A 27,433-nucleotide genomic window follows, 5' to 3' on the forward strand; every position below is an offset into this window, starting at 1 on the left:
CAAATTAAGCCACACAGTAACAGTGATCACGCTGAGGCCCCAAAAAAGTAGGTAACTTTTAAAAATTGGGGTTTTACCTGTCTTTTTCTGGATCCCATCGGTCATACACCATCACCCGCTCACCGCACCCTGCATCACATATAGTCAACGATGCTCACCCTCCTCAGCACACACAGTCAACTGCTCACCTCCCTCCGCAGCACATACACAGTTACCCGCTCATCCCCCCCGCGCAGCACATACAGTCACCTGCTCACCCCACCTCCCTCCGCAGCACATACAGACACCCGCTCACCTTCTACCCCACAGCACATAGACACCCGCTCACCTCCCTCCCACAGCACATACAGACACCTGCTCCCCTCCCCAGCACATACAGTCACCTGCTCACATCCCCCCACAGCATATAGACACCTGCTCACCTACCCCCCGCATCATATAGTCACCCACTCACCTCCCCCCGCAGCACATACAGACACTCGACCCCCACAGCACATAGACACCGGCCTCCCCTTCCCCTCCAAGCACAGTCACCCGCTCACCTCTCCACCCAGCACATAGACATCCGCTCGCTTCACCACCCAGCACATAGACACCCGCTCACCTCACGCCCGCAGTACATTCAGACACCTGCCCCCCTTACCACCTCCACAGCATATAGACACCGGCCTCCCCTTCCCCTCCAAGCACATAGTCACCCGCTCACCTCTCCACCCAGCACATAGACATCCGCTCGCTTCACCACCCAGCACATAGACACCCGCTCACCTCACGCCCGCAGCACATACAGACACCTGCCCCCCTTACCCCCTCCACAGCATATAGACACCCGCTCACCTTGCACACACCTCCCCACAGGGCTTGCAATTACTAAATTGTTTATGATGCAGCTGTGCGCTCAGCGCTCCACTCGGCAGCTCCTCTAACAAGAAGGACCCGTCAGGCTATCAGCACACTGAGCTGTTGGATGTGCTGTGGAGCGCTGAGCATCATCAACACTGCATTCCTCACCGGTGACCCGGACACAATGCTCTGGGGGTCCCAGTCATGTAACATCCGACTGCGCTGGAGCTGGAGGTAATTATTGACAAGCCTTGTCCCACCGCCACGTATAGGTGATTGGACCAGTGGATCCAGTACTGGATCCGCTGTCCAATCACATCTGCAGTGCTGACAGGGACGTGCTTTCATGTGAGCTGAAAGCCCTTCCCTGTCAATGAGGCACCGATACTAGTGCCGCTTTCACCACCTCTTTCAATGGGCTTTTTCAGCCCAGTGCTTGGTCCCGCCCCCCCGCTGTATCTCGTTCCCATTGTGAATGGCTCCCAAACTAATTATATGTATTAAAATGATTGGAATAATATAAAGAAGAAGCTTATGACACAGAATGTGTGTCATAAGTATCTTCTTTATATTATTTGAATCATTAATGACAGGGGAGGCACTGCCTCCCATGACTGCACGTCCCTGATGGAAGGGGCATGGCTAAATGACGCAAATTGCATCAATTTAGCCCCTCCCTGCGGACCCGCAGATAAAAAAAACCTTGGTGGATGTATGATTGCAAGTGAGTAATTTGTCAAACAGCATATCTGCACTCTGTAATTAGCAGTAAGATTTTCAAAGAAAGCTGGATGCATGGTCTAACTTTGTTTAATATATACATTGTCTCATGACTACTCATTTAACCGTGTTAACACATTTGCACAGCTAGGTATATGAGCAGAAAAGCAATACAGTACCTTTCATTTATCTATAGATGTCAGGAGAGAGCCACATTTAACAATTTAAAGTATAGTATGTTTTCTTTTGCAGAAGACTTAAATGCTCATATCTATAACACACTTATGAACAAACAAACCTGTATGTACAATAATTATTGTTTCATACTCATTTAACCGTGTTAACACATTTGCACAGCTAGGTATATGAGCAGAAAAGCAATACAGTACCTTTCATTTATCTATAGATGTCAGGAGAGAGCCACATTTAACAATTTAAAGTATAGTATGTTTTCTTTTGCAGAAGACTTAAATGCTCATATCTATAACACACTTATGAACAAACAAACCTGTATGTACAATAATTATTGTTTCATATAAAACATTAAATGTATCATACATAAGGAAGAATGGCATAATCTATTTTGCCTGGTTTCGAAACTCCTATCCCTAAACTCTGAGAGGTACTGTATATTTACTAAAGTGCAGGTTTTTAGAAGTGGAGATGTTCCCCATCGCAATCAGATTATAGCTATTCTCTTCTAGAAGGTGCTTGATAAATAGAATGTAATTGGCTGCTATAAGCAACCTCTCCAGTTCTAAAAACTCGCACTTTAGTAAATATACCCGAGTGAGAATAGAGTTGGCCATGTAATACAACAGGCAATGCATCTCTTGAGTCAACCAGACTGAATTGTGCTGTCTATATAAATCTTTACTAGTTTCTTTTTGTTTTCTATTTCAAGTCAAATTCTTTTCTATGTTTGAGACTTATGGGCCCTACACGTAAGGTGACCCGCCGCCGAGCTGCCCGACGGCCGATACGGCAGACGGGCGACCTGGCGGCGGGGGCGAGGTGACGGGGGGAGTGAAGTTTCTTCACTCCCCCCCGTCACCTGGCTTCATATGCGTGCATGCTAATATGGGCGAGATTGTCCATATTGGCCTGCATGCACAAGCGACCCGGCACCAACGATGAACGAGCACGGGGCTGCGCATCGTTCATCATTGGTGCCTACACACTGACCGATATGAACGAGAACGTTCATATCGATCAGTGAAATCGCTAAGTGTCTAGGGCCCTTTACGTATGCAGATATGTAAGTCTCTTCCGCTGTAAAACACTGGGTTGACTACTTTCTCGGGTATAAATTAAAGAAATAATCTTGGGGAGCTAAAACTACTTGGAATAAGAAGAATAGAAATGACTGTAATATTTATTTGACATGTACCGTTATTCAGAAAAGGCTCTGTTAACTGAAGTGACTTCACTAAATTTCCTCCTGGGGAAACTGTGCACCGTAAAACAGGCCATATATGAATTAGAACCCCTCAACATCAACCAACCACACTTAAGGTGCATACACACTGAGCGCCCTTTCCTCTTGCCCAGCGATGTCAGCGGGGGTGAGCGGCTTTCCATAGCAGGACGCTATGGAAAGCCGCTCACCCCGCTGTTCATCTACTGGTAATACCAGTATATGAATGGCGGCTGCCAGCGATGAAGCGGGAGCGCGCATCACCGCTCATCGCTTGTCCATACACACTGGGCAGCTTTGAGCTGAAAGCAGCTCAACACACCAAAAGTGACCTGCTTTCAGCTCAAAATCGCCCAGTGTGTATGGGCCTTTACTGCTTCATTGCACCCCAGTCATCAGGTTTGAGAGCCCAAATGTGACTGGTTTGCTTGAGCCCCACCCCCTAGTGAACACACAGTTTATTTTAAACATCCACGTTTCACTTTTACAGAAAACATGATGTTACTACAAATTAATCCACGTAACAGTTTTTGAAGAGGAATTCTATCTGGATTATAGCTCTACTGGTGAAATTGTAAGGCAGGTTGGGCATTATTCTTTGTTTTGCATGCTGTATAATGTAGCAATATCTGTCCAGAGTAGAAACCAGGCTCTAGCAGTCTGATTTTTGAGTTTATACTTACTCTAGGTTGAGTGGTCCAAATTTAAATGTTACGTTTTGTTTTGTATTTTAGATAAACCACATCTATGTCGTAAGAGCTGAACAATATCCCCATCATCATCATCCTCAAAATGCCTCCTGCTGCTCCTCTTATAAGTGGTATTCAGAAGCTAATACTGTATGAGACAAGAGCGGTGAGTAACTACTGTATATGTAGTGCTGGAATCAGTAGGACATACCGACGATCGGGATGCCGGCCGTCAGTATACCGACAACGACATCCGGATCGTCAGTATGCCGGAAGTGGGGTGAGCGCAAAGAGAATGCCCTTGCAGGCTCGCTGCGCTCGCCACAGATTCTATTCCCACTCTATGGGTGTTGTGGACACCTACGAGTGGGAATAGCCCGTTAGCCGACAACATAACTGCATACCGTAGTGCTATATTTATGGTTTCAATTGTCAGCAAAATATGCAAACAGTAAATTTACCTATTTGTACTTATTATGATCCATTGTGTTTCTAAAAATACACAGTCTAATGAATGATTTCATGTCTACACTACACTTTGTGAAACTAAGATTATATAAACCTATATTAAGGGCTAATTCCGACCTGTGCAATGTGCCGTCTGTTGCGGTAGTCAGATTCTCCTGCCATCATTTTAGGATGTGAGAACATGAGCAACATTTCAGGATGCAAAGTGCCTTTGCCTAACTCATAGTTGCCTACCTTTTAATGTTTCCTCCCTGGGAGAAGCCTGGAGAGGAGACGTTGCTTGAAAACTCGGGGGGGGGGGGAGGGGTTTGACGCCCGGGACTGGCCCGCACCCCCGTAGTGACGGCACTGTATGTTGTCAAGTTGAGTAGAGATCCTGTTAAGTAACTGGGCCAAACAACTGTATCGCATAGAATATGAACATCACTTGCAGTTTATTTTTAGATTATGTGATAACTTTAACAGCACCAAATGTGTGTTTTTATTGTCTGTATAATTTTATTTTTATTTGTAAATTTTTGTATTTTGAAGGCACAGATCCAAAGCCCACACCTCGCCAACGCAATATCGGCGTCTGTGCTAGTACTGTACATTGATGTACGCATGAAAGTATTTGCCCGCCATCTCATCATATACCATGAATATAATGGTGTTTATTGTATGGTCCCTTTCTAGGGTGATTTGCACTTGTACTGTATAATAAATGGCATTTAACAGTTTTTAAAGAACATCACATTTGTTTTACAAATATTTCTCCTACATGTAATGGGCCCTACACACTGGTCGATTTCGCTGATAGATATGAACGATATCGTTTATATCTTTCAGTGTGGATGCTTCAATGATGAATGATGCGCGGTCCCCGCGCTTGTTCATCGTTGTTCTCCCGTCATTTGAACATGCAGGTCGATATGGACGACTTGCATGTTCGGGAATGGGGCCGGGTGACGTGGGGAGTGAAAAAAACTTTCACTCCCCTCATCACCCGCACCTGCGGCGGGTCGCCCGTCTGCCGTATTGGCCATCACGCACCTTGGGCGCAGGATGCCGTGTGTAGGGCCCATAAGTTTATTATACTTGCTATATGTCTGCAAAATAAGTGACTTTGACATGAATTCATGTATTTGTAATGTTTTGGTTACGCAGATATATAAAATTATAATTCTTAATCATTGTAAGGAAGCAAATTTAACATAGAAAAGATACATTGCTTGCGACATCAATATTCAAAGGACTACATAAAACCTTATACACATTGGTGTTAAAGTAAATGTAACATAGTAACATAGGATCTAAGGTTGAAAAAAGACAATTGTCCATCGAGTTCAACCTATTTGTGGTCTCCTATAAAATGCATTTTATTAGTGTTTTGCTCAGCTCTGTATTATCTAGTCTCTGTATCGTCATCTGTATTGTACAATGCTTTTTTTCTCTCTGTATTTAGGCAGTCAACTAATTACAATATATTGTATGTCTTCTCAGCCACACTGTACCATATACCAGGATTTATTGTGTAGAGCAGTGGTTCTCAACCTCGGTCCGCAAGTACCCCCAACAGTTCATGTTTTCCAGGTCTCCTCACAGGATTGCAAGTGAAATAATTTGCTCCACCTGTGGGTCTTTTATAATGTGTCAGTGAGTAATGAATACACCTGTTCAACTGCTAGGTGACCTAGAAAACATGAACTGTTGGGTACTTGAGGAGCGAGGTTGAGAACCACTGGTGTAGAGCATTAAAAAGACTACAATGTGTGATGTGTAAAACGGATGTGATGGACAGGAAAAAGGTTTCCAAATATTTTATACTTAAAAGACTCCAAAAATGAAAATGCTATGCTAGCTGTCCCAGCACGTTTCTCAGTGTGTGTAATACAGTGTATGGGCTGTGTGGACGCATTTTGTTCATTTATTAATTAATGTCAGTACCTAAAAGTAGGGGGGAAAAACTGTTTAATATTTCTGGAATAATATCCAGTTCCTTAGGGATAAACCTTTTTTTTTATATTCTATTAAATCAGAAAATGTTAAATTGTATTGCCGTCTCTAAAATACTGGTCACCAAAAGCCCATAATAGTGATGATAATGTGATATATTATGGAAATTGAGTGTGTGCATGATTTTGTGAGTTTTAGCAAAAAAATGAAAATGGAACATAACCAATTAGGGTGGTGCAGTGTCCAGCACACCATAACATCACTAGCTCTCCCTCTTGTGCAGCAGTAGAACCAGCCAGCAGAATGCTGTTTTTATATTTCTATCTGTATTTTATGGTTGTTTGAATTAAGTTGTCTTTGTTCCTCTGCAAAAAAACTTTCTAAAAGAGTTGCCTGTCAATTAGGTGGAACTTTAAACAGTACCCAGGCACTATTAAACTATTCATTTGAATCTAATATACACCATTAGTTTACATTTAATATACACATACCTCCCAATATGACCCATTCCAGGAAGGCTATAATGCTCTCTATGTGGATTTCCCTCTTAAATTACGATTGCAATCACCTGTGTTGAAATATCTTTCTTATCAATTAAATAGTTCAACACGGGTGATGGCAGTTATATATATATATATATATATATATATATATATATATATATATATAATATATCCAGCACCCCCTCCCCACCCCCGAAGACAAGCGAGAGTATCGCACAACGGCGATGCTTTTGCATGTTTAGCATAGGCCTTTGCCTGCGCAGCCCCAGCATGTTAAGGGCACAGCCGCCATGACCTGCCCTGCAAATGGACCGGACATGCCTGCGTTTTCCGGACCACGCCCCCAAAACGGAGCATCGACCCCCATGAAATGCGGCGTAGACGCCCCGGCTCCCGCCCCCCTCCAGGTCTGAAACTGCTTTCTGAAGAGAACACAGTTTAGGACCTTGCACATGTGCATACAATCGCTTCATATTGATTTTTGCACTTCAGTGTCAGGGTCTGAATTGACCCCTAAGTTGCGATGTTCTGTGGTCAGGGAGTAGATTCCAGATACAGAATAAAAGGAGACTCATAGAAGAGTCAACTGTTTAATGTATTGTTTAAGAGTTTATTATGTGAAAAGACATGGTACAGTTTGTTATTTCTTAAGGTGTTTTAGTGGATTATGCTGGCTAAAACCAGTACATTTAATGGAGTGCTTCAATACAGTATAAGCTAGTTCAAGAGTTTGAAAAGATGAAACAAAACTATCTTGAGATTTACAGTATAAAAGGGAAACTGAGAAACTTGTATGGTGTCTATTAACACTATGACCCCACGGGGACATTCGGGGTAAATGTTGTGTATTGTAGAGTGTCTGACATAAATGCATTTATCACCTTTAGCTTGGACTAGAGAACAAAATTGAACCATCTCACCAGTAGCAATTTTTGCAATTTTAAACCAGCAACGCTTGACCTAAAGCCATTGTCAGGTACAGTACTTAATGATATTGGAATTTTCCAGTCTTGCTGTGTTTGAGCTTGGAGCTCATATACTAATCACAGCAACCAATGGCATTATATCTGTCTTTTTATATAGTACCTTGTAGAAAATGAAAGCTAAAGTCTGGTTGCTTTTTCCCCCAGTACATATGTTTTTTTATAATTTTTTTCCTAATAGTCTAATCTTTTGTGTGTGTGTTTTGACAAAGATAACAATTTTATATTGTCCTGATTTAACTGTTTTATCACATGGCTCATTCTTGGGGGCATATTTATCTCAATACGCAATTCAAATGCAGTTGTGACATGATCATTTTGCCCAACTTTGCATTGCAAACTTAGGGAATATGGCATGAATGTATTAAAATTCACATGTTGAAACAGAGGGCCTAATTCATGTTTGTACGCAATGGCTGATTATCACGCAATGGAGCAATTATCGGCAGACTGCAAATGTGCTGCGATAACGATGTGCAATCGTTAATGTGCCGCTGCAATCTTACTTGCAATGAGGATTTCATGGAAAGGACGTGACTGTTTAGAGGCGTTAACGGGGCGTTTCCGGAAAGTGGTTGGAAAGACGTAGGCATGTAATTGCCGTTTTTCTCAGTGTGTATCTGTTGTCAGCTGCAAACTCATACGTGCTAAAACTTGGCGTCTGTGTCTAGTGTTCACGCTAGGCTGTTTTAGCAGGGCGCCACGCCCTGCCTGATTTTTTTAAAGTGCAAAATCTGCCCTTTCTGCGGCGCCCTGCTAGAACAGTCGCCCGCTTTCTGCGCTCCCAGCGTGTAAAGATGCCGTGCGCATGCGCGCGGCATCCATTCACGCTGTGAGAGAGCTTGGGGGAAGCCCAGCACCTCTGTAGGTGCTGGGCACGCCCCCAACAGTGACGCCGCCGGCCGCCCATGCCCCCCGTTTGTGGGCTGAACCGCCCAGATCCTAGAGTGAACACTATGGGGCAGATTCAAATGTTTGAAAAGTCAGTTGGGAGTCTGTTTTTTCCTGACACCCAACCCACTTATCAAACATTTGAATCTCCCCCTATGTGTCTGTAATGCTGTGTCCAGTCTGCGTAGCCATAGACCAACGTTTAGCCTAAATGTTTCCCGTATTTGCCTATAGGCTGTGAATGTGTACACCGCTGTGACAAAGTTTGTGATGGCATCAGGTGGGCATCTCTTTTCATTCCTGGGCGACAGCTTCACTTGCTAACATTAGCGCTGAAGCCTGGAGAATTTGCATTTGCGTACAAACATGAATTAGGCTCAGAGCTTGTGAAACAGCTCTGTCCCAGCAATGTGTCCACTTCAGTCTTTTTCGCAAAAGTGAAAGGCCTGGTACCCATCAAAACGATGTTTTTCTGGCCAATGGCAAGACCAATATAACGATATATCTATAAACCGTACATACTGAAAGATATATTGTGTTGCCACATGATATATCGTCCGTGGCCACATTTAGAATGCATGCTGTCATCGCCTGAGTTATCCCATTGGGCGTGCAGCACGCCCAATGAGACAACCCATCAAACAACATGCGGGAGCGCACGATTGGGGGTACATGCTAGGTGATATGGCCGATTTGCGGTAGAACGATATATCAGGTAATGTATCGACTAACCCAACCAAAGCCTTTCCTTGTAGAGACACACTCTTCACATACCCAGTAATGCAGTGCATAGTGTGCCTGAAACATGCAGCCAGTGTACCTGATAGAGCATTGTCTACATGTACGAAGAAAATAGGTGTGAATATAAAATGAATAGGAATAAGCTTACCTGCACCCAGGGACCAGTGATCGGAGCTCCTTCTGTTACCGGATCAGCTGATTTTATATTCTCCACCTATTTTTTCTCATACGTCCTAGAGGATGCTGGGGATGCTTCAAGAACCATGGGGTATAGACGGGATCCGCAGGAGACATAGGCACTTTAAGACTTTAAAAGGGGTGTGAACTGGCTCCTCCCTCTATGCCCCTCCTCCAGACTCCAGTTAGGTTCTGTGCCCAGAGAGATTGGTCACACACTGAGGAGCTCTCCAGAGTTTCCCAGAAAAAGACTTTATCTTAGGTTTTTTATTTTCAGGGAGACCTGCTGGCGACAGGCTCCCTGCATCGTGGGACTGAGGGGAGAGAAGCAGACCTACTTCTGTGAGTTTCAAGGCTCTGCTTCTTAGGCTACTGGACACCATTAGCTCCAGAGGGTCTGATCGCTAGGTACGCCTAGATGCTCGTTCCCGGAGCCGCGCCGTCACCCCCCTTGCAGAGCCAGAAGTCAGAAGACGGGTGAGTAGCAGAAGATCAGAAGACTTCAGTGACGGCTTGAGGCACAGCGCAGCGGCCGTGCTGCGCGCCATGCTCCCACACACACAGCGGCACTACAGGGTGCAGGGTGCAGGGGAGGCGCCCTGGGCAGCATGAAACCTCAATAAATAGACTGACAAAAGAGGCTTACAGTGCCTGGGCACTAAAAACTGACCCCCGCCAGTATAAAGATTTGAAATATAGCGGGGCTGAAGCGTGCCATTAAGGGGGCGTGGCTTAGCCCTCACAGCTCTATCCAGCACCATTTTCTCTTCACAGAGCTGCAGAGACGCTGGTCCTGACCTCCTACACTGCTGTACAAGTAACAGGGTGCAAAACTTGGGGGGGGTGCACAGTAATTTGGTGCTATTTTATTAATATAAAAGCGCTAACAAGTCTGAGGCATTATTTTAATCGTTTTCATTACCGGGATAGGCGCTGGGTTGTGACCTGGCAAAACTCCCTCTGTGTTTCTCTAACAGACTTTGCTGTGGGTCTGTCCCCTATAGCCCCAGTGTGGTTGTGGGTGTCGGTACGCGTGTGTCGACATGTCTGAGGCTGAGTGCTCTTCCCAGGAGGAGGCTGGAGTGGGGACAGAAAAGACTGTGGGAGTGACCGTGTCGGCACCGCCGACGGCTGATTGGGTAAATGTTTTGAGTGTTTTGAATGCAAATGTGGCTTGATTGAATAAGAGATTAGATAAATTTGAGTCTCAGAACCAGACATGGAGAAAATCCATGGAGGATGCATTACCACAAGTTCAGACCCCCTCGGGGTCACAGAAGCGTTCATTTACCCAGATAGCGGATACAGATAGCGACACGGACTCTGATTCCAGTGTCGACTATAGTGATGCCAGATTGAATCCTAAACTGGCTAAGAGCATTCAGTAGATGATTGTGGCGATAAAAGACTTATTACATATCACGGAAGACCCTGCTGTTCCTGATACTAGGGTCTGTATGTTTAAGGGACAGAAACCTGAGGTGATGTTTCCTCCCTCTCATGAACTGAACGCTCTTTTTGAAAAAGCTTGGGAAAATCCTGAGAAGGAGTTACAGGCTCCCAAGAGAATTCCGGTGGCATATCCGTTCCCCTCTGGGGACAGGGAAAAGTGGGAGTCATCCCCCACAGTGGACAAAGCTCTATCGCGTCTGTCCAAAAAGGTGGCGCTTCGGTCTCCTGACACGGCAGCCCTAAAAGATCCTGCGGATCGTAAGCAGGAAAATACACTAAAATCCATTTATGTCACTACAGGTATGCTGCTCAGGCCTGCATTGGCATCAGCATGGGTGAGTAGCGCTATTGAAAAGTGGACAGATAACTTGTCATCTGAGATAAATACCCTGGACAGGGATAGCGTTCTTTTGACACTGGGTCATATCAGGGACGCTGCAGCCTATCTAAAGGAAGCTGCAAGGGATATTGGCCTTATGGGATCAAGGGCCAATGCCATGGCAGTCTCGGCTAGGAGGGCATTGTGGATTCATCAATGGAATGCTGATGCTGACTCTAAGAAGGCTATGAAGTCTCTGCCGTATAAAGGTGGTGTCTTGTTTGGTGACGGCCTCGCTGATCTGGTATCTACAGCTACCGCGGGTAAGTCATCGTTTCTACCTTATGTCCCTACACAACAAAAGAAATCGGCCCACTATCAGATGCAGTCCTTTCGGCCCAATAACTACAAAAAAGGACGAGGGTCTTCCTTCCTTGCTACGAGAGGAAGAGGAAAAAGGTCACAGGCTGTGGCAAGTTCCCAAGAGCAGAAGTCCTCCCCGGCTTCTACAAAATCCACCGCATGACGCTGGGGTTCCTCTGCGGGAGTCCGCACCGGTGGGGGCACGTCTCCAACTCTTCAGTCAGATCTGGGTTCGCTCGGCCCTGGATCCTTGGGTATTAGAAATAGTAGCCCAAGGGTACAAATTGGACTTTCAAGACGTGCCCCCTCACCGATTTTTCAAATCGGGCTTGCCAGCTTCTCTTCCAGAAAGCGAGGTAGTATGTGCTGCAATACTAAAGCTGTGTCAAAATCAAGTCATTGTCACGGTATCCCCATCACAACATGGGGAAGGCTTTTATTCGAGCCTGTTCGTGGTCCCGAAGCCGGATGGCTCAGTCAGACCGATTCTGAACCTAAAATCCCTCAATTTCTATCTAAAAAAATTCAAATTCAAGATGGAATCGCTCCGAGCAGTGATCTCCAGTCTGGAGGAAGGGGATTTTATGGTGTCTGTAGACATAAAGGATGCCTACTTACACGTCCCCATATATCCTACACATCAGGCTTATATGAGGTTTGCTGTTCAGGATTGTCATTACCAATTTCAGACGTTGCCGTTTGGTCTGTCCACGGCTCTGAGGATTTTCACCAAGGTTATGGCGGAATTGATGGTTCTCCTGTGCAAGCAGGAAATCACAATTATCCTGTACTTGGACGATCTCCTGATAAAGGCGAGGTCCATGGAACAGTTGTTGGTCGGAGTAGCACTATCTCAGGAAGTGCTACAACAGCACGGATGGATTCTGAATATCCCAAAGTCGCAGCTGGTTCCTACGATGCGTCTGCTGTTCTTGGGTATGATTCTGGACACAGAACAGAAGAAGGTGTTTCTCCCGGAGGAGAAGGCCAAGGAGTTGTCATCTCTGGTCAGAGACCTCCTGAAACCAAAACAGGTGTCGGTGCATCACTGCACGCGAGTCCTGGGAAAGATGGTAGCTTCTTACGAAGCAATTCCCTTCGGCAGGTTCCATGCAAGGATCTTTCAGTGGGATCTGTTAGACAAGTGGTCCGGATCGCATCTTCAGATGCATCGGTTGATCACCCTGTCCCCGAGGGCCAGGGTGTCTCTGCTGTGGTGGCTGCAGAGTGCTCATCTTCTCGAGGGCCGCAGATTCGGCATTCAGGACTGGGTCCTGGTGACCACGGATGCAAGCCTCCGAGGTTGGGGGGCAGTCACTCAGGGAAGAAACTTCCAAGGACAATGGTCGAGTCAGGAGACTTCCCTACACATAAATATTCTGGAACTAAGGGCCATTTACAATGCCCTAAGTCAAGCAAAACCCCTGCTTCAAAACCAGCCGGTGCTGATTCAGTCAGACAACATCACGGCGGTCGCCCATGTAAACCGACAGGGCGGCACAAGAAGCAGGATGGCAATGGCAGAAGCCACAAGGATTCTCCGATGGGCGGAGAATCACGTGATAGCACTGTCAGCAGTGTTCATTCCGGGAGTGGACAACTGGGAAGCAGACTTCCTCAGCAGGCACGACCTCCACCCGGGAGAGTGGGGACTTCATCCAGAAGTCTTCCAGCTGATTGTAAATCGTTGGGAAAGGCCACAGGTGGACATGATGGCGTCCCGCCTCAACAAAAAGCCAAAAAGATATTGCGCCAGGTCAAGGGACCCTCAGGCGATAGCTGTGGACGCTCTAGTGACACCGTGGGTGTACCAGTCGGTTTATGTGTACCCTCCTCTTCCTCTCATACCAAAGGTACTGAGGATAATAAGAAAGAGAGGAGTAAGAACTTTACTCATCGTTCCGGATTGGCCAAGAAGAACTTGGTACCCGGAACTACAAGAAATGATCTCAGAGGACCCTTGGCCTCTGCCGCTCCGACAGGACCTGCTACAGCAGGGGCCCTGTCTGTTCCAAGACTTACCGCGGCTGCGTTTGACGGCATGGCGGTTGAACGCCGGATCCTGATGGAAAAGGGCATTCCGGTTGAAGTCATTCCTACGCTGATAAAAGCTAGGAAGGATGTGACAGCAAAACATTATCACCGCATATGGCGAAAATATGTTGCTTGGTGTGAGGCTATGAAGGCCCCAACAGAGGAATTTCAGCTGGGTCGATTTCTGCACTTCCTACAGTCAGGAGTGACTATGGGCCTAAAATTGGGATCCATAAAAGTCCAGATTTCGGCCCTGTCTATTTTCTTTCAAAAAGAACTGGCTTCACTGCCTGAAGTTCAGACGTTTGTTAAGGGAGTGCTGCATATTCAGCCCCCTTTTGTGCCTCCAGTGGCACCTTGGGATCTCAACGTAGTGTTGGATTTCCTAAAATCACATTGGTTTGAGCCACTTCAGACTGTGGAGTTGAAGTATCTCACGTGGAAAGTGGTCATGCTTTTGGCCTTGGCTTCGGCTAGGCGTGTGTCAGAATTGGCGGCTTTGTCATGTAAAAGCCCTTATCTGATTTTGCATATGGACAGGGCAGAATTGAGGACTCGTCCCCAATTTCTCCCTAAGGTGGTATCAGCGTTTCATTTGAACCAACCTATTGTGGTGCCTGCGGCTACTCGGGACTTGGAGGATTCCAAGTTGCTGGACGTAGTTCGGACCCTGAAAATCTATGTTTCCAGGATGGCTAGAGTCAGAAAAACTGACTCGCTGTTTATCCTGCATGCACCCAACAAGCTGGGTGCTACTGCTTCTAAGCAGACTATTGCTCGCTGGATCTGTAGCACGATTCAACTTGCACATTCTGCGGCTGGACTGCCGCATCCTAAATCAGTAAAAGCCCATTCCACGAGGAAGGTGGGCTCTTCTTGGGCGGCTGCCCGAGGGGTCTCGGCTTTACAACTTTGCCGAGCTGCTACCTGGTCGGGATCAAACACGTTTGCAAAATTCTACAAGTTTGATACCCTGGCTGAGGAGGACCTGGAGTTCTCTCATTCGGTGCTGCAGAGTCATCCGCACTCTCCCGCCCGTTTGGGAGCTTTGGTATAATCCCCATGGTCTTTACGGAGTACCCAGCATCCACTAGGACGTCAGAGAAAATAAGAATTTACTCACCGGTAATTCTATTTCTCGTAGTCCGTAGTGGATGCTGGGAGCCCGTCCCAAGTGCGGACTTCTGCAATACTTGTATAAAGTTATTGCTTAACTATAGGGTTATTGTTCTGAGCCATCTGTTGAATAAGGCTCAGCTATTGTTCATACTGTTAACTGGGTATAGTTATCACAAGTTGTACGGTGTGATTGGTGTGGCTGGTATGAGTCTTACCCTGGATTCCAAATCCTTCCTAGCAATGTCAGCTCTTTCGGGCACAGTTTCCCTAACTGAGGTCTGGAGGAGGGGCATAGAGGGAGGAGCCAGTGCACACCAGATGTAGTACCTAATCTTTCTTTTAAGAGTGCCCAGTCTCCTGCGGAGCCCGTCTATTCCCCATGGTCCTTACGGAGTACCCAGCATCCACTACGGACTACGAGAAATAGAATTACCGGTGAGTAAATTCTTATTTTTTTTTTCCTGTGATCAGCTTGTGTGACTAAAGAGAACACAGGATGATCACAGAAGCCTACTCCTGGTTCATTTCTTCTGCCTGTCAGCATGCAGTAAGGGCAGAGCAGGAGTGGGGGAAACGGGGTAGTCCGCATATCGCCATCTGGAGATGAAGTTGTTGCAAGACTACCTCCGGTATGGTTCCGGTGTGAATGGTCGACCATGTTATAGTCGACAGTCATTAGGTCGACCACTATTGGTCGACATTGACATGGTCGACATGGACACATGGTCGACGCATGAAAGGTCGACGCATGAAAAGGTCGACATGAGTTTTTTTACTTTTTTTGGTGTCGTTTTTTGCGTAAAGTGACTGGGAACCCCAATTAGTGCACCGCGTCCCCTCGCATGGCTCGCTTCGCTCGGCACAGATTACCGTTCCAATCGTAGTCCATGTGGATCGTAAAGTATGGAAAAGTTCCCCAAAGAAAAAAAGTTAACAGACTCATGTCGACCTTTTCATGTGTGATTGCATGTCCCATACGTGTAATAGGAGGTGCAATCTGATTATTAAAAGAATTTGATTTGGAAGAGTTTTTTTTCTGAAAGCCCTTTAATACATTTAAGTGATGCTAAATTAGGGGGTAATTCAGTCCTGATCGCAGCAGCAAATTTGTTAGCAGTTGGTCAAAACCATGTGCACTGCAGGGGGGGCAGATATAACATGTACAGAGAGAGTTAAGGGCCCTACACATTAGGCGATATGCCGCCGAGGTGCACGACGGCCGATACGGCCGACGGGTGACCTGGCGGCGGGTGGGAGTGACGGGGGGAGTAAAGTTTCTTCACTATCCCCCGTCAGACACCCGCATAGCAATGCATGCTAATATGGACGAGATTGTCCATATTGGCCTGCATGTATAAGCGACCCGGCACCAACGATGAACGAGCGCGGGGCCGCACATCGTTGGTGCATACACACTGAAAGATATGAACAATGGTGGTCATTCCGAGTTGTTCGCTCGTTGACGATTTTCGCTGTATTGCGATTAGTCGCTTACTGCGCATGCGCAAGGCTCGCAGAGCGCATGCGCTTAGTTATTTTACACAAAAGTTAGGTATTTTACTCACGGCATAACAAGGTTTTTTCATCGTTCTGGTGATCGTGCTGTGATTGACAGGAAGTGGGTGTTTCTGGGCGAAAACTTGCCGTTTTCTGGGCGTGTGAGAAAAAACGCTGGCGTTTCTGGCAAAAACGCGGGAGTGTCTGAAGAAACGGGGGAGTGTCTGGGCGAACGCTGGGTGTGTTTGTGACGTCAAACCAGGAACGAAACTGACTGAACTGATCGCAATGGCTGAGTAAGTCTCAAGCTACTCAGAAACTGCTAAGAAATTTCTATTCGCAATTCTTCTAATCTTTCGTTCGCAATTCTGCTAAGCTAAGATACACTCCCAGAGGGCGGCGGCTTAGCGTGTGCAATGCTGCTAAAAGCAGCTAGCGAGCGAACAACTCGGAATGAGGGCCAATATCTCATTCATTAATGAACGAGATCGTTCATATCTTTCAGTGAAATCGCCTAATGTGTAGGGCCTATTAGATTTGGGTTGGGTGTGTTCAATCTAAAATCTAAATTGCAGTATAAATATAAAGTAGCCAGTATTTACCCTGCACAGAAACAAAATAACCCACCCAAATCTAACTCTCTCTGCACATATTATATCTGCCTCCCCTGCACTGCACATGGTTTTGCACAAGTGCTAACAAATTTGCTGCTGTGATCAACTCTGAATTACCCCCATAATGTGAAGAGGGTGTGAAAACACAAGTTTTCACAATATTTTAGTAAAAATTTTTTGGGTATATTTGCCCCTTAAAGTTGTACCGAAATAGTCGTCATACCTATCTATGAAGAGAGAGCTTCTCATATAAACTTGCTTTAACTTGTAATTTAGCTGCTCTAGGATGTAATTCAGCTGCTCTAATTAAGCAAAACTGCAACTGCTAATGATCTCATACTAATAGCCACCAGCGTTGCGATCGCATCGCTGACCCTGCAAAACAATGGTAGTCCCCATGCCTGCGCAGCCTAGCTGCGAAGACAGGTACAATGTTTAAAGACACTGATGAATAAAGAACTTGTGAGCGATGATGAAGGACACTGAAGAATTTGCGAGTGATGTTTAAAGACACTGATGAAATTAAGAACTTGTGAGCGATGGTGAATGACACCGAAGAATTTGTGTGCGATGTTTAAAGACACTGATAAAATGAAGAACTTGTGAGCGATGGTGAATGACACTGAAGAATTTGTGAGCGATGTTTAAAGACACTGATGAATGAAGAACTTGTGAGCGATGGTGAATGATACTGAAGAATTTGTGAGCGATGTTTGAAGACACTGATGAATGAAGAACTTGTGAGCGATAGTGAATGACAGTGAATAATTTGTGAGCGATGTTTAAAGACACTGATGAATGAAGAACTTGTGAGCGATGGTGAATGACACTGAACGCTGGAAACACTAAAGTTGGTTCAGCCCGCAGGCCATGCTGAATCCAGGGAACGCTGGCAACTGCACTGCAGAGGAACACACAAGTTGTTCGGATCACTGGAGACTGTGCTGCAGGAAGGCACCCTGAATGCTAGAAGCACTGGAGTATAGCTGCGGGGGAACACACTGCGTACGGGAGCTCTGGCATCCACTTCAGTAAAGAGACGATACTCAGGCGCCGAGGCTCTCCCGGCGTCCGGTTTTGAATCTCCCGTCTCTATTGGATTGGTGAAGCGGGTAGTGACGTCACCTGCTCCCCGCCCACGTGACGCCAACTGTCATGGCGGCACCCACGCTCCGGGGAACCTCCGGGAGCCGCGCCAGCCAAGTCCGGGACCCGAGGACCGCCGGAGGTGGGGACCGCCAAACAGACCAGCAGCCACGTAGGGGTAAGCGCGGCGGCCACTGCCCCTGGCGTGTGACAAAGGCCTTTAGTTCTTTGCAGCTAGATTGCAAAGTTCCAAACTGACATGAAGAATATCACATGTTCATCAAAAGTTAATTGACTGATTGGACACCCAGTTATTGCTGGTATGTGGCGTAGTGATTTAATTACTTTGGTATAAAATGTGATCATAGTATAGACTTTACAAATCCTGTTTTATTGTATTGCTTATGAAAGCACCTCTAGGATTGCTTGGATGTGATTTTGGCATGAGTTTCAAGTAGTGAGGCCTTCAACGTGCTTGCTTCTCTGTGGGTGTTAGTTTGTGGTTCCAAGTGACATTCTATATTGAGGTCTCTCTGTTGGCAACATGTGTGGTTCCACGAGCAACACACTAGTAGAAATGATAATTGGCTTATCACTTTTCCCTGTCTACATTATGAATACAGCTATATATATGATCTCTGCCCCAAACATCTGACATGAAGCTTCACTGTAAAATCTCAGCATGAAGCCTAAGGCAATTAGACTTTCTAATTTAATAACTGCATATATAAAAATAAGCTTCATTGGTTGCCCAGCAACCAAAGCAGTCAGATATAAGGTGTATTCCATATGTTTCAATGTCATAACTACAGTTGAAATCCTTAAGTAAACATTATATTTAGATATCTTTTGAAAGATTTTTAGACATGTTGCGCCAAAATTAATAACCAGTGTTCCTGGTCAGTTCTTTTTCCATTTGTGTTTCCCATATTGGAATGGGAATACAGTCCGTATCCCGACGGTCAGGATGCTGGCAGTCACATGACCGACCGTGGTAGCCTTACATTGAGGATCCCAACATCGGAGTGGGTAAGTATGTCTACCCCCCGGGTCCCCTACCCCCCATCCACTACCCTAACCCTCAGAGGGGGAGGGGGCACTAGCTAGCTAATCCTAGCTATCCCCCCCTTCCTTCCCCACCACCACCACTAGTGCCTATCCCCAACCCGAACCCCAGGGCCCTAAATCGTATCCCAATACTCACCTTTGGGATGTTGGCTGTCGGTGATCTGGTGTCGGTATTCCGGCATCGGCCACATGACTGCCAGCTTCACGACAGCCGGGATGCTGAACGCATCCCTTAAAATGTATAGCTGTTAATGGGGATCATTTCTGAAGTTGCAGTATAGCGCAGCACAGAGAATAATTATGCTCATGTTCCAAAGAGTAATTTGTCTGACTTGTAAAGTTGCTGCTGGAGTAAAACAGCATGGCGGACGTGGTGCAGTTAGTGCATTATTCAATTCCATAATATACAGGCTTTATATATATACATTTCAAAAAGTGCCAGTTGCACAAGCCCACACCTGAGAACAGTTGCCTGAACCATGTTTTAATTGGGAGATAAGAGGGTTATTAGGGTTGTCCTCAGTTTTCAGGGTATATAAGATGCTCGAACGTAGGTATGTGATGTTTTGCTGATGTAACTTAGAGCTTAACGCTTCAAAAAAATTATACAGAAAGTGACAGTTCATCTTTAAATATCCTTAACCATACATGTCAGCACACTGTTGATATAGTTAAAGGGTAATAGAAAGTCAGTCTAGGGTGCAGCTCTAATACGCCGTGGTGCGCCCCAGCGAGTGGACATCTTTCGCACCATAGGATTGCTCAGAAGGACCAACATCAGCTGGCTGCTGGTGTCTCAGGAATTCTGTCTTACGATGCAGTCCTTGTCGCTATCATACCCCCAGCCTGCCTGCCGACACACCTGCCGACTTGAGCCACCCCCCCATGTCACCACCCAGGAATGTGTGGATCTCCATGCAGTTCCAATCTGCGTCTGTCAGCAGTGACTATTGGGATGCATGCACTGTGTGTCTCAGACGCATGCACATAAAACATTGGGTGCTTCAGTCAGGCTCATTGTGTTTTTTTACAAAGTCTTTTGGATTTTCAAGTTTAAAGGCACAAATTGTGTGTATTAACTAATCTATAATTATAGTCCTATTTGTGGATAGGGGCGTAACTAGACCTTTGTGGGCCCCAGAGCAAGATTTTGCTCCTTGAGAGCGTCGGGAAGCATGCGTTGGGGGTGGGGTGGGGTTGGGTGAGGTGATGGGGGATGGAATACCACTTCGATGCCACAAACACAGCCAGCAACTCACCCAGAGAGTTACTACCTCCGCCATCCTCCCGGTATGCTGACCGCCGGGATCCTGGCCGCCGGTCAAGCAATCCCAACCGCTCTCATGTACTAACAATTATTCATTGTGAGTTCCCATTCTACTTCAAGTTATAAGGATTATAGAACTGAAAATTTCTTAGTTTACATACACATGTCACATTCAAATGTAGCCTGAGATATTTGAATAGATACAGTGCATCCGGAAATTATTCACAGCGCTTTACTTTTTCCACATTTTGTTATGTTACAGCTTTATTCCAAAATGGAATAAATACATTTTTTCCCTCCAAATTCTTCACACAATACCCCATAATGACCATGTTAAAAAAAAAAAAATTGGTGAGATTTTTACAAATTTATAAAAAATAAAAAGCTAAGAAATCACATGTACATAAGTATTCACAGCCTTTGCAATGCAGCTCTGGAGTATCCTGTTTCCATTGATCATCCTTGAGATGTTCCTACAGCTTAAAATCAGTTGATTGGACATGATTTGGAAAGGCACACACCTGTCTATACAAGGTCCCACACTTGACAGTGCATGTATGAGCACAAACCAAGCATGAAGTCAAAGGATTGTCTGTAGACCTCCGAGACAGGATTGTTTCGAGGCACAAATCTGGGGAAGGGTACAGAAAAATATCTGCTGCTTTGAAGGTCCCAATGAGCACAGTTGCTTCCATCATCCGTAAATGGAAGAAGTTCGGAACCACCAGGACTCTTCCTAGAGCTGGCCGGCTGTCTAAACTGAGCGATCGGGGGAGAAGGGCCCTAGTCAGGGAGGTGACCAAGAACCCGATGGTCACTCTGTCAGAGCATTCCTCTGTGGAGAGAGGAGAACCTTCCAGAAGGACAACCATCTCTGCAGCAATCCACCAATCAGTCCTGTATGGTAGAGTGGCCAGACGGAAGCCACTGCTTAGTAAAAAGCACATGGTAGCCCGTCTGGAGTTTGCCAAAATGCACCTGAAGGACTCTCGGGACCATAAGAAACAAAATTCTCTGGTCTGATGAGACAAAGATTGAACTTTTTGGCGTGAATGCCAGGCATCATGTTTGGAGGAAACCAGCACCGCTCATCACCAGGCCAATACCATCCCTACAGTGAAGCATGGTGGTGGCAGCATCATGCTGTGGGGATGTTTTTCAGTGGCAGGAACTAGGAGACTAGTCAGGATAGAGGGAAAGATGAATGCAGCAATGTACAGCGACATCCTGGATGAAAACCTGCTCCAGAGCGCTCTTGGCCTCAGACTAGGGCGACGGTTCATCTTTCAGCAGGACAACGACCCCAAGCACACAGCCACGATATCAAAGGAGTGGCTTCAGGACAACTCTGTGATTGTCCTTGAGTGGCCCAGCCAGAGCCCAGACTTGAATCCGATTGAACATCTCTGGTGAGATTTGAAAATGGCTGTGCACCGACGCTTCCCATCCAACTTGATGGAGCTTGAGAGGTGCTGCAAAGAGGAATGGGTGAAACTGCCCAAAGATAGGTGTGCCAAGCTTGTGGAATTATATTCAAAAGATTTCAGGCTGTAATTTCTGCCAAAGGTGCATCAACAAAGTTTTGAGCAAAGGCTGTGAATACTTATGTACATGTGATTTCTTAGTTTTTTATTTTTAATAAATTTGCAAAAATCTCAAAAAGACTTTTTTCACGTATTGTGTGTAGAATTTTGAGGGGAAAAAAAGTATTTATTCCAGTTTGGAATAAGGCTGTAACATAACAAAATGTGAAATAAGTGAAGCGCTGTGAATACTTTCTGGATTCCCTGTATGTGCACAATAACATTTTGTCTGTGAGGAAAATGCACTGCAGAAAAATAGACACACGTTTATTCTCTACATGTATCTGGGAAAATAAAGCTGATTGTTGACCACGTTTTGTTGCAAAAGCTAACCCATGTACCAGCATGTGACTGGTTACTCTCAGGGACTACATTGCAACAGCTCTTACTTAATGATGTCTTCATAATTAATGAGCTTTTCATCTGTGGAGTTATATAATATAAACAATTAATTTGTTTTTCAGGGAATAAATTGTTAAGACAGTTGGCTGGATAATATGCACTGTATGTCTCATTGACTAAGCTATACATTAAATAATTTCATATTAATTATTTTATTAATATTCACTGAATTGCCTGGTAACTATGATATTTTATTGCTGATTTTCAAAGTGATAATTGATGTGGATTTATGACAATTTATCAAGTTACTCATACCAGGACAGCTGGTCCGATAAGCTAACAACTATTCCTTTTACGCTGTGATGGCAGAGTACACTGGCTGTGTACTGTACATGCACAACCTTATGAAAATAGTCCAAGGGATCTAAAAAGATTATCAGTTGGAAACAGATACTAAAGCCATCTTCAGAGGTCTGAGAAAAACTCCATAAAGCCAAGTCTTTCAGAGATTGTTAAATTAGAGGAAGCCGCCAATCCCATATAAGATATTGGAAACATTGGTTTCCAGTGGTACATCTATTTGCCCCTTAGTGACTGCGCAATGCGTTTTTGTGTGGAACAATATCATCAGGGATTCCTATATATATACACTGCTCAAAAATATAAAGGGAACACTTAAACAACACAATGTAACTCCAAGTCAATCACACTTCTGTGAAATCAAACTGTCCACTTAGGAAGCAACACTGATTGACAATCAATTTCACATGCTGTTGTGCAAATGGAATAGACAACAGGTGGAAATTATAGGCAATTAGCAAGACACCCCCAATAAAGGAGTTGTTCTGCAGGTGGTGACCACAGACCACTTCTCCGCTCCATTGCTTTCTGGCTGATGTTTTGGTCACTTTTGAAAGCTGGCAGTGCTTTCACTTTAGTGGTAGCATGAGACGGAGCCTACAACCCACACAAGTGGCTCAGGTAGTGCAGCTCATCCAGGATGGCACATCAATGCGAGCTGTGGCAAGAAGGTTTGCTGTGTCTGTCAGCGTAGTGTCCAGAGCATGGAGGCGCTACCAGGAGACAGGCCAGTACATCAGGAGACGTGGAGGACAACAACCCAGCAGCAGGACCGCTACCTCCGCCTTTGTGCAGGGAGGAACAGGAAGAGCACTGCCAAAGCCCTGCAAAATGACCTACAGCAAGCCACAAATGTGCATGTGTCTACTCAAACGATCAGAAAAAGACTCCATGAGGGTGGTATGAGGGCCCGACGTCCACAGGTGGGGGTTGTGCTTACAGCCCAACACCGTGCAGGACGTTTGGCATTTGCCAGATAACACCAAGATTGACAAATTCACCACTGGCGCCCTGTGCTCTTCACAGATGAAAGCAGGTTCTCACTGAGCACATGTGACAGACGTGACAGAGTCTGGAGACGCCAAGGAGAACGTTCTGCTGCCTGCAACATCCTCCAGCATGACCGGTTTGGCAGTGGGTCAATAATGGTGTGGGGTGGCATTTCTTTGGGGGGCTGCACAGCCCTCCATGTGCTCGCCAGAGGTAGCCTGACTGCCATTAGGTGCCGTGATGAGATCCTCAGACCCCTTGTGAGACCATATGCTGGTGCGGTTGGCCCTGGGTTCCTCCTAATGCAAGACAATGCTAGACCTCATGTGGCTGGAGTGTGTCAGCAGTTCCTGCAAGACGAAGGCATTGATGCTATGGACTGGCCCGCCCTGTTCCCCAGACCTGAATCCAATTGAGTACATCTGGGACATCATGTCTCGCTCCATCCACCAACGCCACGTTGCACCACAGACTGTCCAGTATTTAATAAGAATATTTCATTCATTCTATACACTGCTCAAAAAAATAAAGGGAACACTAAAATAACACATCCTAGATCTGAATGAATGAAATATTCTTATTAAATACTTTGTTCTTTACATAGTTGAATGTGCTGACAACAAAATCACACAAAAATTATCAATGGAAATCAAATTTATTAACCCATGGAGGTCTGGATTTGGAGTCACGCTCAAAATGAAAGTGGAAAAACACACTACAGGCTGATCCAACTTTGATGTAATGTCCTTAAAACAAGTCAAAATGAGGCTCAGTAGTGTGTGTGGCCTCCACGTGCCTGTATGACCTCCCTACAACGCCTGGGCATGCTCCTGATGAGGTGGCGGATGGTCTCCTGAGGGATCTCCTCCCAGACCTGGACTAAAACATCCGCCAACTCCTGGACAGTCTGTGGTGCAACGTGACATTGGTGGATGGAGCGAGACATGATGTCCCAGATGTGCTCAATTGGATTCAGGTCTAGGGAACAGGGCGGGCCAGTCAATAGCATCAATGCCTTCGTCTTGCAGGAACTGCTGACACTCCAGCCACATGAGGTCTAGCATTGTCTTGCATTAGCAGGAACCCTGGGCCAACGGCACCAGCATATGGTCTCCCAAGGGGTCTGAGGATCTCATCTCGGTACCTAATGGCAGTCAGGCTACCTCTGGCGAGCACATGGAGGGTTGTGCGGCCCCCCAAAGAAATGCCACCCCACACCATTATTGACCCACTGCCATACCGGCCATGCTGGAGGATGTTGCAGGCAGCAGAACGTTCTCCTTGGCGTCTCCAGACTCTGTCACGTCTGTCACATGTGCTCAGTGAGAACCTGCTTTCATCTGTGAAGAGCACAGGGTGCCAGTGGCGAATTTGCCAATCTTGGTGTTCTCTGGTAAATGCCAAACGTCCTGCACGGTGTTGGGCTGTAAGCACAACCCCCACCTGTGGACGTCGGGCCCTCATACCACCCTCATGGAGTCTGTTTCTGATCGTTTGATTAGACACATGCACATTTGTGGCTTGCTGTAGGTCATTTTGCAGGGCTCTGGCAGTGCTCCTCCTGTTCCTCCTTGCACAAAGGCGGAGGTAGCGGTCCTGCTGCTGGGTTGTTACCCTCCTACGGCCTCCTCCACGTCTCCTGATGTACTGGCCTGTCTCCTGGTAGCGCCTCCATGCTCTGGACACTACGCTGACAGACACGGCAAACCTTCTTGCCACAGCTCGCATTGATGTGCCATCCTGGATGAGCTGCACTACCTGAGCCACTTGTGTGGGTTGTAGACTCCGTCTCATGCTACCACTAGAGTGAAAGCACTGCCAGCTTTCAAAAGTGACCAAAACATCAGCCAGAAAGCATAGGAGCTGAGAAGTGGTCTGTGGTCACCATAAAAATATATAATATTTTTTTTTATTTTTTTATAAAACACGGCGCAGTGCTTGTATTCACAGCATAATAAGAAAAAGGTGTGGTTCTTTTTTTTTTTTTTTTTTTTTACTTTTTTTTTTAAACCAACCAACCAACTCTGACTTTCTCTACCACCTTCTAGAAAAAATCGCTAGAATCTGGTTGGTTGCTATGAACAACATCTCATCTGTAAACCCGCACTGTAGTAAATATATGGAGCGTAAAGAATACTTGTGCACTTTAAAGGGCACTGGGCAGACCATTGAAGAGCACTCATGCAAAACTAAACCATTTTGCGGTGTGTAACCAAAGTGCTTAATAAAGTGACCTGTTAGTTTTTCCTCTGTCTCAAAAGTTAATGTCCAGAGTAAAGGGAATAAAATGTTGATATTCATAATAAACCTTTGTGAATTAGGCTATACCTGGTGGTATTAATGATTTTGGTATGAAGTTAGAGTACTGTGCTATGTGCATTTGCAAAGAATTCAACATGTTATTCTGAAGCTGCCAATCCCATATAAGATAATGGAAACATTGGTTTCCAGCGGTACATGGATTTACCCCATGTGATACATGCTATGTTAAATATGTCAGTACTTAAATGCTATTCATGTGGAAACGGCCATTGCGACATGAATATGGTGGGAAGAAGGGTTTATTAAACTGACATGTACAATTGCAGGAGGAGGGATATGACCGTGGCAAGCTGTCTGTCCTCAGCGGCAGTGGATCCTGCTTTTTCTTTGCTTTACTATACAGATTTAAGACACTTCAAAATGTTTTTTACTTGATGGAAAACTTGACCAGAAAGACTTATTTATTCCATTACTATCCCTTACTCTTAAGCTGGACACCTTCATGGCACAGATGTTACTCAAACCATTAAGTGCCTAATTCAGCGATGTGTGTGCATGCTGAAGCCCCCGTGCAGTGTGCACAGGAGCCGTACCGCGCGTGCGCACACAGTGAGATGCAATAGCATGCCACTGCCTGATTGACGTCAGTGCAGCGTTTTGGAGGCGCTGACGTAACATTGGGGGGAGAGGGGGGGGGGGGGGACGTGGTCCGGACAATGGAGTTGCGTCCAGACTGTTTGCGGGGTGGCCCATGGCAGCTGCGTGACATATCACACACTCGCTGCAGCCCAAAACATGGCGGCCCAGCAACTGCCTTCATAGCTAGGCTGTGGAGGCAGGAGGCTACGCTAAACATGCGAGCGCTTCGCTGTTTAGCGATGCATTTTAGCTGGGGGGGGGGGGGGCAGGACTCAACATGCAGGGTGACCTTGCCCTGTGCTGGGCAGGTCCCTGCATACTAGTGGAAGGAGTTGTAGTTTTGCAAATTTCCTCAAAACCAACTCGTGCTGAATTATGCCCTAGGTCCATAATGGCTACGTCTCTTTGCCAGAAAGCCAAATGATATAGTCTGCGTGGTGTGATTTTAGGACCTGTTGTAACATGCAATAGTAAATTATTACTAGTACGGAGTACTCCAGAGGACAGATGGATCATCTGCTTTAGTGGCAAGTAGAAGCCTAGCAATATGGGACTCAAAGCTGTGGCTCCAGCAGAGATAACCAGTAAGGAGAAATATGTGTCATAGTATACAGACACTAAGGGGCAGGCAAGTCCGTTTTGCAGTTGGATTTTGCATTTTCTCTAACGTCCTAGTGGATGCTGGGGACTCCGTAAGGACCATGGGGAATAGACGGGCTCCGCAGGAGACTGGGCACTCTAAGAAAGAATTAGTACTACTGGTGTGCACTGGCTCCTCCCTCTATGCCCCTCCTCCAGACCTCAGTTAGAATCTGTGCCCGGAAGGAGCTGGGTGCATTTTAGTGAGCTCTCCTGAGCTTGCTATTAAGAAAGTATTTTGTTAGGTTTTTTTATTTTCAGAGAGCTTCTGCTGGCAACAGACTCCCTGCTACGTGGGACTGAGGGGAGAGAAGCAAACCTACTAACTGCGGCTAGGTTGCGCTTCTTAGGCTACTGGACACCATTAGCTCCAGAGGGTTCGAACACAGGAACTTAACCTTGGTCGTCCGTTCCCGGAGCCGCGCCGCCGTC

General features: G+C 45.9%; 1 protein-coding gene across 6 annotated transcripts in view; it reads left to right on the forward strand.

Annotated features, from left to right (window-relative positions):
• FIG4 (FIG4 phosphoinositide 5-phosphatase) overlaps positions 1-27,433 on the forward strand; it is a 665,438-nt gene that overhangs the window by 50,195 nt on the left and 587,810 nt on the right. For all 6 annotated transcript variants that reach the window (XM_063917119.1, XM_063917117.1, XM_063917120.1 and 3 more), the window contains exon 2: positions 3,715-3,835. In XM_063917119.1, coding sequence (XP_063773189.1) covers positions 3,773-3,835 — 63 coding nt within the window. In that variant the 5' untranslated portion in view covers positions 3,715-3,772. The remainder of the gene's footprint in view (positions 1-3,714; positions 3,836-27,433) is intronic.

This window comes from Pseudophryne corroboree, chromosome 4, assembly GCF_028390025.1.
Source record: "Pseudophryne corroboree isolate aPseCor3 chromosome 4, aPseCor3.hap2, whole genome shotgun sequence".
Lineage (NCBI taxonomy): Eukaryota > Metazoa > Chordata > Amphibia > Anura > Myobatrachidae > Pseudophryne > Pseudophryne corroboree.